This window comes from Leptodactylus fuscus, chromosome 4 (genome assembly GCF_031893055.1).
Source record: "Leptodactylus fuscus isolate aLepFus1 chromosome 4, aLepFus1.hap2, whole genome shotgun sequence".
In the NCBI taxonomy this organism is placed as follows: domain Eukaryota; kingdom Metazoa; phylum Chordata; class Amphibia; order Anura; family Leptodactylidae; genus Leptodactylus; species Leptodactylus fuscus.
This window is the reverse complement of record NC_134268.1, coordinates 32,644,551-32,659,616: the sequence shown is the minus strand read 5'-3', so window position 1 is coordinate 32,659,616 and position 15,066 is coordinate 32,644,551. Positions and strand designations below refer to the sequence as shown.

General features: G+C 43.5%; 3 protein-coding genes across 3 annotated transcripts in view; 1 reads left to right on the top strand and 2 right to left on the bottom strand.

Annotated features, from left to right (window-relative positions):
* INTS8 (integrator complex subunit 8) overlaps positions 1 to 3,404 on the top strand; it is a 33,625-nt gene extending 30,221 nt beyond the window's left edge. The window contains 2 exon segments of the mRNA XM_075270230.1: positions 1,754 to 1,797; positions 3,228 to 3,404. Of these exon segments, the coding sequence (XP_075126331.1) occupies positions 1,754 to 1,797; positions 3,228 to 3,344 (161 nt within the window). The 3' untranslated portion in view covers positions 3,345 to 3,404.
* Positions 3,405 to 5,495: 2,091 nt separating this feature from the next.
* CCNE2 (cyclin E2) lies at positions 5,496 to 13,270 on the bottom strand. The gene is made up of 12 exons (XM_075270271.1): positions 13,244 to 13,270; positions 11,956 to 11,991; positions 10,848 to 10,932; positions 9,638 to 9,697; positions 9,327 to 9,484; positions 8,472 to 8,607; positions 8,186 to 8,332; positions 7,748 to 7,843; positions 7,529 to 7,663; positions 7,079 to 7,190; positions 6,246 to 6,403; positions 5,496 to 5,623 (listed from the first exon to the last, which is right to left on the bottom strand). The coding sequence occupies exons 2-12, from the start codon at positions 11,967 to 11,969 to the stop codon at positions 5,516 to 5,518; spliced, it is 1,209 nt and encodes a 402-aa protein (XP_075126372.1). The 5' UTR covers positions 11,970 to 11,991; positions 13,244 to 13,270; the 3' UTR covers positions 5,496 to 5,515.
* DPY19L4 (dpy-19 like 4) overlaps positions 9,807 to 15,066 on the bottom strand; it is a 149,504-nt gene continuing 144,244 nt past the window's right edge. Inside the window, exon 21 of the transcript XR_012715436.1 lies at positions 9,807 to 9,819. The gene's annotated coding sequence lies outside the window, so the exon portion shown is untranslated. The remainder of the gene's footprint in view (positions 9,820 to 15,066) is intronic.

The window sequence follows — 15,066 nt, the reverse complement described above, 5'->3', positions numbered from 1 at the left end:
AAAAATGTAAAAGGATGTGGATTTTTATCTTTGCAATAGGTAGATGGGGATTAGCCACCATTGGAGGAGTCCTAAAGACTAGTATATGATACATTTCTCTTGATGACATTGCCCTATTGGACTTTCCTTTTGCAACAAGTTTCATGCAATCAGGTTTTTGTTTTGTTTTTGTTTTTATTTAAAAAAAAAAAAAAATCCACCTAAAATCCAACACACTACAGTCCCAGGGCTTACCCAGATCAAGAAGTTTGTTAGCTGGAGGTCCTCGGTGACTATAGGTGAAACAGAGAGAAAGTGTTGTGAGGGCTTTGCAGGAATCCAGCACTGCAGTATAATGGTAATTGTGCAGCGTCCAGGCGCTCTGCATGTCAGTGGTCAGGGCTATACAACATACTGGAGATGGGAAGGGGCGGCCATTGTGTCTGTAGTGTAAATCATTGCTAATAAGTCACAGGATAATGTGCGACAGACTGGTTCTGCCTGGCCGCTGCTTAACCACACACATGGCTATATGTGGCCCAGTCTATAGGGTATACACACCTGGATTTTTTTTTTTTAATACCCATGTAATTATATATTAATCACAGCATCATAAATCCCCAATTAGGTGAGGCTGCTGGTGCCATTTAGGGCAGGACTATCGGCAGCAAGTGTTAGCTGTAACATCCAGCACATAATACAAGACCTCCAACTATAGTATACAAAGGGCTCCAGTCACTATATATAAAGTTTGTGTGTTTGGATGTTTGTTCCTCAATCACGCAAAAATGGCTGCAGGAATTCTGCTCAGATTTGGCACTTACATACCTTGGAACCTGGAATGAAACATAGGCTATGTATTCTGCTGGCACATGCCCGCACCTTGCGACCGTTAGCCCCAAATTTGCCGTACCGCAAGGCTAACAGCCGCGATGATGTCATCCACTCTGCTTCAGGCACTTTCCAATAGGGCCACGGGATTGTGTGGGCAGCGCTACTGGAGCATCCGAACCACGCGCTCGTGGTGTGGGGCTGCGAGAACTGATTCGCCTGCGCCTGTGTGCGCATGCCGAGGGACTGCAGTGTTCGGCCTCTGCAGGGGAGGGGGGCATGTTGCCGCTAGTGGAAAAAAAGAAGCGAGCTGCCCTTTCTTCAGGCGGATTCCGCGGCAAATTGAGTCGCGGTGTCCACCTGGCAGCAGCAACCTCTGGAGATGGCCCATTAATTTGAGCCGACTTCGGAGGGGGAAGCCGCGACTGCGACGCTCGTGGCAGGCGGGTTTTGACCCAAGAGTGACGTGGTTTCCCGTGAAACTCTGTGCCAAAATCCACCCCCCATGTGAATGAGCCCTTAGAGATGGAAAGCTCAGGAGATTCTGGTTTTTGCTTTTCAAACATGTTTCTTTTTCTAGAAAATATTTTCTGGTTATAATTCCATGTGTATATAAGATAAGGTTGTGTTTGGTAAAATGTAACAGTGAGCTGGTATAACTAATGGCAGGTTCACACTAATGCTGGCTCAATCGTTCGGGTCCGCTAAAACAGCGCTGACACCCGGAGCCCGGCAGTACTCATTGATGACAATGGGGTCCATTGTGTGGCCTTTGTTTTTAACTGAAAGCAGTGGAGGAAAGTCTTCTATGCAGAACTTTTTTCCTCCACCGATTTTTGGCTGACTGACGCAGATGTGAACCTATCCTGACCTGTCTCAGCCTCTCTCCGCTAAATCTGCACCTTTTGCAAACCAGTTTTGATTTCTTTAACCAGTTCTGCAGACCTGCATCATAAAAGGGGAGAGATTGATAAGCGGCAGATAGCGGTGAGTTGACTTTTCTTCTGCTACTGTAAACTATGGGTAGATTTCAGTGCCAGTGTTTCAAAAATGAGTAGCAGCTTATTCAGGCATAGGTTTATCTAAAAACCGGAAAATCCCCTTTTAATATGTAAAATTGCATGACTATTAATGAGTAGTAATCCATAAGTGTTACTGTGTCAGCATCTAACACACCTGAAGTGTCATGGCCACACACATCCTCACCTTCTATTTCCACATTTAGATTTTTAATTTGATTTTTGCAGCCAAAACCAGACTGTTGAAAAAAAACACTAGTGATCACCCAACAAATCAAGTCCGTAAACAGCACAAACAGGAATGTACGGGCATCAATGAAACTGATATTTTTAGCCCAGGCAACCCATTTAAAGGGATCCTATCATTAAAACTGATTTTTTTCTTTTCTGCCTACCACATCAGAATAGCCTTAAGAAAGGCTATTCTTCTTCTACCTTTAGATGTCTTCTCTGCGCCGCCATTCGATATAAATACCGGATTCTGTTATGCAAATGAGTTCTCTCGCAGCACTGGGTGTGTCCCCAATGCTGCGAGAGAACTCTCCAGTGCCGCCTCCATCATCTTCAGGAACGGGTCGTCTTCCAGCGGTAGCTTCACACTTTTAGGCCTAGGGTAAAGCAGACTGTGTATGCCCGTTGGCCACAAGAAAATGGCCGCTTACAGTATTTTACAGTACTTGTCGGCTGCCCGAGGCCTAGAAGTTTGAAGCTACTGCCGGAAGACAACCCGTTCCTGAAGATGGAGGTGGCGCTGGAGAGTTCTCTCGTAGCATTGGGGACGCCCCCAGTGCTGCGAGAGAACTTATTTGCATAACTACGAAAACAGGGAGGCGAAGACATCTAAAGGTAGAAGAATAGCCTTTAAGGTTATTCTGACATGGTAGGCAGAAAAGTTTTTAATGATAGGATACCTTTAAATGGGTTGCCTGGGCTAAAAATAGATATATCCTAAAAATAAGTCACTATTACCAGATTTGTGGGGTTCTGAAACATGCTACCTTTCCCCATTGATAAGCAGCTGACCGCTGTAGAGGCAGAACTGGGTCACCACAGCTTAGCTTCTAATTCAAATGAATGGGAGCTGACCTGCAGTACCTGATCTGACCACCACAACAAGAACAGTGCTGTCTGCTTCCTATTCCCTTCTAAATATAAATGGCTGATAACGATTGATGCCAGCAGATCCCACTATGATGTGCAGTAAACCATTCATGAAATTATACCATCACTAATTGTATAATCTACTAAAATATATATAGTAGCCAGGATTAGTATTTTGTTTTTGCCTCCCTTATGTCGGAGTGTATTATAATTGCCCATTGGGCAGAAAGTCCAGGCAGGACGCTTTTTTTTTTGTCTAGACCTTGAGCAGATAAACAATGTATTCTCGCTCTATAGATAAAAGCTATCGGACAACCTGAACTCAACTCCAGTAATCCTGAAGACGTCTTACAGCTGGCTGCACAGCGGCGGAAGAAGACGTTTCTCCAAGCAATGGCAAAGCTTTACTTCTGAGGCTGTAAATAACTTCTGTCAGGACAGACATAAATAGCAACTGTTTATTTTATACATATATACACAGATTTTGTACAAACTTTTGATGAAAAATATACAATTCATGAATTTACAAGTGTACATGTTCTCATTCCCAAAATACAGCATTGTGAAACCTGGAGTTGTATCCAGAGAGCGAGAACAGACAGTATGACTAGCAGCGGCACATTACTCCATTTATGTAGAGGTTAAAAAAGGTATTTACAATACCAGCACCCGGGTCTGTCTCAGAACACGTGAGCGTAATGTTCATGGTCCAACTAAAAACCTTCATAAAAAAGGTATAGGAATCAGCCAGAAGCCTGGCACAGATGGGAATAGTCATGGCAGCTATTTCAGTGGCCCGCTCACCAGTTTAGAAGTATGAACAAGGCAGGGACACCTCAGGCCAACAGAAAACTGGTGCAAGTTATATAGGAAATCACTTTGCTAACCGGCAGAGATTTCTATTTCTATATAGAAAATAAAATCCGCCATTGCCAATGTCCACCAGTGTTTTTGTAACTACAGCCCTTAGGCCAAGGCTCCATGTTACAGCAAAGTGTTTCATCCACACCTTGAAGGAACGGGGGGGGAGGAATCTGCGCTTTTTTTTTTCACCCTCTGCATTTTGCTATGTGGACCCTTGCCCTTAGTTTCACACACTTTTTTAGGGGGTAAACAGCACTGAAGTTTTTGTTCCAAAGCCATAAGTGGATTCTGAAGAGTAATACAAGAACTCCTTTAGATTCTGTTTCTGGCTTTGATGAAAACCTGCGGCATTTAAGAGGAGAGGGGGAAAGAATGAAAATGAAATGCGTGAAACTTTAAAGAGAACCTACTTACAATGCAGCCTGTGCTAGAGCAGAGTGGTATAGCTTGTATACAGTATATCTGGGCTTAGGAGTCCAGGTCCACTAAGTGACACAGCCTTCCCTTATGATGGTGCATACAGTCAGGACCACCCACTTGACTACTGAGACCAGATATACTGAATTAATACCAGGTTATGTAGTTTGATATAAAAGTTGCATTACATGAATCCGCTCAGCTCCTCTCGCTCTATTATATGTTACCTGCATTTTTCAGTCTGACAAGTTTCCCTTAAATTCTGAGAAAAACCAAAACGGCCACAATGGGTGAAGTGTGGCTAAGAATTAAGAGGATGCACCAAGAATGAAAGATAAACTGTTTCAATACAGTAGAATCAATACTGTTTATTTTGTAGTGTTTCACATCCACTACTTCAGATTGAGGAGGCAAAAAAAAAAAAAAAAAAAAAAGTTTTAAGTCAAGTCTCCACGACTGTCCGGCAATAATAAATGCAGCTGGTACAAAAACTATGCCCTCACTGAGTTTTGCTGGCATTTGTTTTCTGCACCAAGTCTGCCATGTTGGGGCCTGCACAGAAATTCAGTATTTTTAACAAACCCCATTCACCCATGGCCTAAAAATAAGAGTGGCAGTAAAGGTTGCAGTTTTGTACATTCAACCTGTTATAAGCATTAAAATAATATTTCCTATTAGCTTATACAAGCATAGAGGACATATACTGACCAGAATGGACAGGGAACTGGCAAAAGTCCATGTATAAAACCATAAAGAGCATAATACAACAATGTATATATTCCCATTGTCAACTGCACCTGCCCATGGCTGTGTATACAGCTCATACGTGGGGCTCATCACACAAGTCATCTAAGAAATAAATACTAAAAATGACTACATTTCCTAGAAATACTTTCCCGACAGTTCACAAAAAGTTTCCTTTCGTCCAGTAAAATTCCGCTGGTTGACCCTAGGCACGAAATAAGTTTTCTGGATCCCAAAGCAGAAGTGAAAGGATTTGCAGCCTGTGTCACAAGACCAGGAGTTATGGTCATCGCACCTTACAGAAGTCCTGCTAAGCTGACAGCATGCCGGGCATACTCAGGCCAGTATAACAGAACTTCCTGCACAAACATCCATGGTCACCTAGCAGTGAGGTGCTGAGGAGCCAATAAATAACAGTAAACTACTGTACAGAGAAAAGCACTTGGCCAAGATCACCAATAACCTTTTCCAGCTCCAGCACACACACATCCAAAGTCTCACGTCAGCTGCCATGGAGGACCCAATGTGTAAAGTGTCCATTAGAGGGAAATCTCCCAATGTTATACAGGAGTCTTCTCTGTACTCTTAGGAGGAGTCAAGATGCCGGCAACAGACACTGAAGACTGCCCGTCGGATAGGACGCCTTCAGGTTTTAATTTGACATCATCCTGTAGAAACAAAAAGTAGTAGGTTCTTAGTTTACAGTAAGCACAAGGAAACATATGCAGCGGAAGTTCTAAAATTCAAGAGGTTCACATATAACATCCCCCAATGTGACTGGGCAGCCGTGTGCATCCATTCACTGCTCCATTGCCCTTTTATGGGACTGGCAAAAATAAATGGAGTGGGTTCAGCAATGCACACCACCATGATAGACTATTGAGACCCACATGAACCATAATGGAGACCTGTATATGACACCCCAAGGCCGGGTTCACATGGGGGTTTTTTAGTCCAGAACCACCTCAGGTTCCGGTCCAAAATACGTGTAGCTGCGACTGTATGCCGTTGCACTGTACCAGCATCCAGTCTCGCACTCCGCTCCGGATTAGGCCCAAATGAATGGTCCTAGTCGGGAAGAGGGAGTGTCTTCAGGTAGATTCTGAGAGCTGGAACAAACCGCTCCCAGGGAAGAAAAAAAAAAAAAAAAAAAAAAAAACTCCCATTGATTTCAATGCGAGCGTCCTTTTGGTCAGGATTTTGAGGTGGATACGGCCTCAAAATCCTAACCAAAATACCCTGTGTAAACTCAGCCTGACATTGAACAAAAGGAACAGTCCATACACATACCAGCATGTCGAGGTAGTTCATATGAGTCTGGATATTGTGCCAACCTTCTTCTGGAACCTTCTTAAAAGACTTTAGCTTTATAGGAGGATTTCGTTGTACCTCTCTGTAAAAAGGAGCCATCCACTGGACACATTCTGATATGTTCTCCCACTCCAGACCTGTGGATTAGAAAGCATGCAAATTGATTGATTCCATGTCCACCATCAGCAGTTCCACCCCATGAGATCCAATACAACCCCCCCCCCCCCCTCCCCCATTATTGGAGTAGCTATCATAAAGATAAGCCATCCGTATCTTATTTGTGGAGGTTTATATACCCCAGACCCCCACAGATTAGACTGTAGTGGTCAGAATAATGCTGTGACCTCTACCCTGCTTAAAGAGGACCTTTCATGAGTTGGGGCACATGCGGTTTTATATACCGCTGGAAAGCAGACAGTGCCCCGGGTGAATAATGCAGTACTCGTCTATGGACGAGTACTATCAGGAGGGGAGAAGGTGCTCCTCCCCCGCTCTCACAGTACAGCGCTATAGGTGCTGCTGTGAGGAAGGGCATTCCTGACTGTCAGGAACGCCCTTCTGACAGTGAAGAGCTACAGTAGCAGCACCGATAGCTCTTCACCCAGGGCACAGTCAGCTTTCCAGCGGTATATAAAACCGCATGTGCCCCAACTCATGAAAGGTCCTCTTTAACACATTACAGATCAACCCCACTGATAACATATTTATTGCCTATCCTTAGGTTTCAACGCCCAGAAAACCCCTTTAAGAGCATCTCCCACTATAGCAGAATAGGCCTGTCCATTCATTTAACTCCCCCCCCCCCTTCTTACCTGTAGCTTTGGAGACTACTTCCATTGAAGTATAGTGGTATAATGCTGCAGCTGCCGTAATCCTGTATTGGAAATCCAGTGAGGTAAGGTGGAGAACACACAAATCTAATAGCTGAGGGTAGAAGGGAAAAGAAATTAGTTTAGGAAGAAAGAATTGAAAGTTTTTCAGGGGTGCTTTATAGATCAATAAAGTGTACAATACCCCACCCAGTCCTGTTCTCAGTCATCACCATATAGCATGACCCCATCCTGAAACTAAAACTAGAGAGGGGTTTCCCCCCACAAATGTACATTACTAGATTTATAGGCCAACAAAAACTGCAGCAAAGACCAACATGATTTTGTGATGTCCCACAAAGGTGACCCAACCCATCCCCTAATATGTGTGGGACTGGAGTAGGGGGGGGGGGGGGGGAGACACAGAACTTTGTTTTTGTGTTGTGTACTTACTAGAGCTATCTGAATAAACTGTTCCTGGGAATACTGAGGTAATAGTAGTTTGGGGGAGTCTCGGAGAGAAGAGACTTGAAGGAAGAGATTTAACCAAGCGATTGCAGTCACCGGGCTTAGTTCCCATTTCAAAGCCTAAAAAGGATAAAGAGACAATCAGTGGATAAAATAGAAAATGAAAATATAATGTCAAAACAAGGAACAAAGATAGGACCTTACCTTAAGTATTATTAGTTCCATTTCAATAATATCGTCCTCGCTGCACGCCCCATCTGTCACATACGCAAACTCGTGAAGCTTCGGAGGATAAATTTCCTGTAGTGAGGATGTTTTATTAGAATATATTTATACTTTTGTGCCATCTAAAAAACAAACATTCTGTTCCCCTCTCCACACAAAAATAAATAATGCAGAGAAAAGCGCAGCAAGCAGCAATTTTCTCTCTGCATTTTTTCATGCAGAAACCACATTATAGTTTGTGGGGTCCGCAGGTTTTTGTTTTTTTTGTTTTTTTTTAATTTTGTGTGTGTTAAGGTAATTTTTTTTTATGCAGACTAGGTTTCCATTCAGGGGGTTCCCAAGCAGACTCCCCGAACAGAAACCCATGTGCAGATGTGAACTTGGCCTTAGTGAAAATAAGTTGGATGCCACACGTACCTCCAGTTTCGCTGCGATGAACAGGGTAGTAACCCCGATAAGTTGAAGCATACTTTTGCTAACAGATTTTTGTGTCAACATAAATCTGTCAAAGAAGTCCTGAGCAAGGTAGAAGGTTTCTCTGTGTAGACTATAAACTTCAGACACCTAAAAAGGGGGAAATTTTTTTTTTTTTCATAAAATATGAGTTTATTGCAGTTGTGTAGAGTAACAAGAGATAGAGATATATAGATTATATATATAGTGAGAAGTTACATCCTCACACATAGTTCCATATAATCCTTACCTCTATGAGCCAGTCCAACAAAATGGAGCGCATGTCTGCAGTGAGAGCAGGGTGATTTTGTAAAATACGACTGGAATGAGGATACTTGGTCTCTTTACTCAACATTTTCATCCACACGTCATTTGAATTTCCCCAACTAAAGAAGGGGGGAGGAGGGGGGGGGGAAGAAAAAAAAAAAAACAGAGTTTTACATAGTGTTTTTTTTTATTTTGTGGACACACTCTGTTAATTTGAAATTAATCTATACATGTCAGCCACTTCCACCATAAATAATCCAATCTGACCTGTATGGTGTCCTACCAGAGTACACTCAGAGGCTATGTTTGCCATCTGCTTGTGAGGGTATAAATACAACTGCAATATAGGTTCTTGTTGCTAGAAGTATATACAACCCCCTAAACTCCCCAAATCCATACAGCACAGAAAAGGAGGGGTTTGCAAGGTTTATAAGCCAAGACCAAGAAAGTGTCCAATCTTGTAAGACGTGCCAGTTTTCCATTATACTGTGTAGGATCTACTCCTGGCTTTGGCTTCCAAATGTAAAATACTGAGCATGTGACAGTGGTCTTAGGCCAACAAGGATAATTTTAGCCATCAAACCTGTGGTCAGACCAGGAGTTGCAGCTGCAATATGGACACAGAAATATGCGTGTAGTAGAGTGGACATTAGGCAAGTTCCTTACATCCACAGCTGAAGTTTAGTAAAGCAAACCACAGTAGACATCTGAAAATCCAAGTTCTGTTCAGGAGAACGATTGGGACCATACAGCAGCCTTACCAAATATGACCCTATGGTATATATCTGTTGTCAAAAAATTAGAAGTTGTGTATACGATAAACATAAAAAGCCCTTACCTGAGGTCTGGTAATGGAGATGGACTGATGAATAGATTCTGAAACCGGTACCGCGCAAACTTTGATACATCGGGCAAGATTGAAACTTCCTTTTGTGGTGTTTCAATGAGGATACAAGGAGTCGCCCCTCCAGCTGTTGTAATCTGTGACCAGCAGGACTGTACAAAACAGAGCATCAGCATCGTCAGCCATCACAACTTATTGAAAGCAATCCATGGGAAGTGACAACCAATGAACAGCGGCATAATCTACAGGTTTTATATTAAATTTAATGCAGGTCATGATTTATTTTTAAAGAATTGCAAAGTTACCTGGATCTCATAGTTGTGTCTTTTCGTGTCCCAGTGACTGTCAAGTGCAGGCTTTACTTCCTGTGTGGAGATCAGAGAAATTTTAGTCAGCCATACTTTCACAGAAGGTTGAATGAAAAGCATTGGAAGTCCAATTTTTTTTGGAGCTATGGCCTACAGCTCACTGGATAATAAAAATTGCACTGAGCAGTATATACAGATGTACGGATTGAGGGGATGCGATGTTGTCCAGTCTATTTTTATTGATGATCTACCATTACAATAGGTTAGCAGTTTAAAAACATAAATATGGAGAACCAGCAACCAGGGAATGAGATGAGACACTAACATTGCATGGCTACTATGAAACAGATGACAAGTCGTACACAGGTACACTTTGCACCCTTCAAACAGCTGATCTGCAAAGGCCCTGTAGTCAGACCCCATTGAGGTCTACTTATCCTGAAGATCAGGCGTTAATTTAAAAATATATATATATATATATATATATATATATATATATATATAGGATGACCTTTAACTTCAAGGTCAGGTTAAGGTTTGCTACAGCACTAGTTTCCCTTGTAGCTCATGCCAGCCATTATCCCAATAAGTTATATCAATTTTCATGGTTCCCAAATACCATGGCCTCTAGATCACACACATTAGATCGCTTCCAGCGTAATGCACAGTGTTGTCAAACAGGAGACTAAACAGCTGCTGCCAGACATATCCAATGCTGGCTTATTTCCCTTGAGAACAAAAGATCAGGCATGCTGAAATACAACATGCCCAACTCAACCTTCCCCGCACCATTTTTATTCCCTTCCCCCTATCCCAGACACTATTTGTGTATGGGTGTGTCCTGACTTTCCCCTAACAGCACTCATCCAGTCCTGCAGAAAGTGGAATGTTTCACAAACCTTGAGCTATTGTTTATAGGTATCAGGCCTGGTTCAAATCTGCGTTTGGGTTTCCAGTCGGCAGACCATAGGATTTCCACCCAAATCATGCGTAGAGAAAGGACTTCTCTCAGCATGTTTCGTGCAGAAACTTTACAGACCCCATTATAGTCCATGGGGTCCAAAGGTTTCCCAAGTAATTGCTTTTTTTATGTGTATAGGTTTCCGTTCGGGGGTCCCCAAGCAGAATCGCCGAACGCAGATGTGAACCTAGGCCAAAAGATGATCTGCCAGCCCAGATTTGTGGCAGAATATTCAAGAATTCTCACCTCAGATTTTCTTTTCCTTGAAGCAACTGTAGACGGACATTCGTTTTCTGCATCACCTTTGCCATGTCTTGCTTGTAGACGACCACTGCAAGTTAACAGGACAAACACAATGAGCAAAATCAAGATCATATGGCAGCAGCGCACAATCTATCCATAACCGAAAGAAAGTTGTCATGCACAGTAACATAAGTATGGCTCCATACAACCTCATAGTTATATGGACATGTAGTATAAGGTTGAGAACTGTCTATGGGGTGGTCTTATAATTCTGTGCCTCTGACTCCATTGTATTGTAGGGCTCCCATAGTATTGTTCCATACAGAGCACCACAGGAGCGCTCACTGCTGTTTGACCAACCTAAGGCCCCAAATTACTCTTAACGGCTAGTTCACACGGGGTGGGGGGGGGGGAATGGCTCCCATTAACTTCAATAGGAGCTGCTCGCTTCTCTTTTCCGATAGCTTAGTAGTGATAAAAAAGAAGCAAGCTGCCCTTATCTTGCCGCGGATCCCGCAACTGAACCAGCCTCAGGCCCATTCATTTGGGCCTATCCGGAGCGGAATGCCGTGATGGGATGCCGATGCATTGCACCGGCATTGTGTAGCGGCTAGCCATGACGGAATGTTAAAACGTGAAGGTCGTGAAACTTTGTGTGAACTAGTCCAAAGAGTCTCATCTCCACTTTATTATAAAGCTCTAAGGCTGGTTGCATTAAATGAACAGGAGCCATGGAAGCACAGGCTGCAAAATAGGACCTGGCCTAGATTTTGCGGCCTGCACAGGGGACCGTAAAATTCCCTATCATGTGTACAGGCCCATAGAAAAGAATGGAATAATGTGCTATGTATGAAATACACTGATCCACAACATGGTCATCTGCAAGGGGCCTTGTGTGGTATAGCATAAAGCCCTAACCTGCCCATATTACCGAGGCATTATCGCTTTATACCATGCGGTGCATCATACCTGTGTCACATTGAAAGTACTATAGGCCCATAGATCCATAATACTGCCTGACTGAGCTCTAAATCCTGGCTGCAACGTACAACTAACATATTGTACATATCAAGGTTACTTCATTGTAATGCAAAAGCACTAAACCACTCACCTTCTTCTTGACATTATTCAGAAACAAGAAACAAACCTGAAATAGAAAATAAAACATTGATTATAGTCATGGACACTAGTCACTGTAGCGAGACTTACACAAACACAACACAAAAGAAAATGGCCGACGTGCAAGACATCATGCAGCAGGATACAGAGTACATTTTTAGAAACCGTGACACATTATATATATATATATATATATATATATATATATATATATATATATATATATATATATATATATGTGTGCGGGTGTGCGTTTGTATATATGAAAATATCAAAATCTAAAAATAAAATCTTAAGAAAATATATATTTTTTAATTGATTGATATCTAGTAGATTATATACACAGTGTCTATCGATATCTATAGATCCATGACAATCCATCCCCCTATATAAGTGTATGGGCTCTATGAGTGATTAGTCAGATGTGCTCAGGAGCAGGATGCAGCCCCCAGTGGCAGGAAGCGGTATAGCAGCCCTGTGTTTTAAGTGCCAGAAAGAAAAATGCTGAATAATAAAATCCTAATCGATAAAACAAAGGGTTAAGCGATTGATGATCGTCCCCCAGACCCCCCAGTCACAGGCTATAGGCAGCACTGAGCCCTCAGAGCCCCTGGGACATCGGATCAGCAGACTCCCGCCAAGCTCCGGCTGTACACCCCCATAGAGGAGGGGGCACAGAGCCCAGGTGCTTGGGGCACAGGAGAGGAGAGGGGGTCCCTCACCCCCGGGGGGTATATAGAGGGGTGTCCGGGCCCGGGGCTGATAATGAGCGGGTAGTCCAGGAAGGTTCCGCGCCAAATTATAGAAAGCGCCCAAGTCTTCCCTCCAAAGCCTGGGGGGCGGGTAACTCACCCGGATTCCTCTCACACACCCGACACAAACAGATGGCATTTACCCGCCACATCGTCACACGTTAATAATCGCCGGGTGATCCGGGTCACCAATCTGCAGCCCTGACCCCCCTCAGTATACAGACAGCTGCACCCCAGGACTGGGCACTGACACCCCAATAACCCCCAGACTGCAGAGAGGGGGCAGCCCGCAATATAGGGGGCAACTAGTAACCTCCTCACTGCCAGAAACCCCCTACAATATGGGCTCGACGTGGCTATAGGGGGATTAGAAAGCCCAAGTGAATGGAGAGAATAACCAGACAGGAGTATACATGGAGGGACAGGGGGATGAGACTGTACATGAGAGGTATAGAGCTGTATATAGACTATAGAAGGGAATATATACGGGATATAGAGGGGTATATACAGGAGCAGAGCAGCACTCACCAGAAAGACACTTGCAGTTACAACAGCAGCCCGGTTCTCAGCTGATCAGCTGGCGCCAAGCCTCTTTATAGGGCTGAGGAGTAGACTGCGCATGCGCCTGGGGAGGGGGGGTCTGACCTAGCAGCACTGCTGATGTAGTCCTACAGGTTGTGTCCCCCCCAGACTGCCCTGCTGGTCGGGGCTGGGGGAGGGGGTGACATCGACCTACTACTATGGCCTCACCTTACTGTAGTCCTGGAAAGGGAAATACAGAGGTGTTACTGTGTCATGGTGGAGGAGAGGGGGTGAAAGGAAAAGCCCCTTGTGCAGGGCAGGCCTGGGGTAGATGGGGCAGCAGAGGAGAGCCATTAACCCTGTACAGGTCACAGGCCATGTGGTAGAAATAGGTCTGCAAAATCCAGACACCCCCAGAATTCAGATGGAACAAACTTGGATCACCATAGGACCTTATGGTGTGCGAAGTTCGGTCCACTTTACTTATAGGGGGGTCGGAGTCTTGTGGACGTATTACAGAATAGGATTGTGATGTCAGACTGTATATGATCTGGTGACGCTTACGGACAGGGAATTGTGGTGGATTCGATAGGTTAAAGGTTGTGGCGTATTGTGCAGAGGTGTCATAAGTTACCCGGAACATCACTACAGGTCACCCTTTAATTTCTGTGACCAGCTGGTGGACAGGCCACATAATATCCTATAACTGGTGGTCACACGATAGCCGAGTGACTACTGGCCCCGCTACGTAAAAATGGAGGCGATCCATTGAAAGTCTTATAACGCACACATCACATATACATAGCAATATATCATCTATAACCCCCACTATTATACACCTCTATACGGCCACAATTTTGCAGTGCTCTGACAATACGCGTTTCCCCTTGGACGGTAACTTTACTGTAGCAGCGTCGGCCCAGATGCATCGTGGTAGGATGTCATACATAAGAGAAAGGCAAACACCCCAATTTTGATATAAGAGGCCAGCTATCGTGTGTGTGTGCGTGTGTATAATATATATATATATATATATACCTAATTCGCCTAAATACGGATCAGGACCCCTTTGTTCTCAGGGGAGATAAGCCGCCGCCGCCAGGGGTCTTGCATTTTCTTATTCCCCTTGACAACACAAGCACCATAACCAAACTGAGCATGCATGTGTATGGCGGAGTCAGGAGGAATAGTTGTTGGTTGAATGAGTATATGGAGGGCGTACAGGCATTTGGGGTGTAGCTATAAGGGGCGCAGAGGTATACAGGCTGCCAAACCTTGTCCCCATTGACAAGTACAAAAATCAAACTGGGGGTGTCTGTATATGGGGGTGTCACGAGAAATCGCCATTACTTGCCGTAAACTACATTGAGGGTGTATGGGCACCTGACAATCACAAGTATTGGCCAGGGGTGTCCAAAGCCCCCTATCACATCGTCAGTATTATAAATGGTGCATAGAATAATAGGGCGCAGATAATGTATTATTCATATTCTATAATAGTCAAACCCTCATAAGTGCTTTTTCGTGGGCTGCACCCTCCTGCCACTTTGTAAAAACCTGATATGGAGCGTATAGTTCAATTATGTATTGTGATATGCATGTGAATATATAGTGTGGTAAGTGTATATTATATACCGTATATTACAGGTAGTATATATTATATAGCATGTAATACATATATAGTAATATAGTGTATATTTATATATTATATAGATACTATGTACATTATATAGTATGTATATATTATAGCGTATAATATATAGTAATATAGTGTATACGTACATGATATAGTATGTATACATGCTATAGACACTGATATGTACATGATA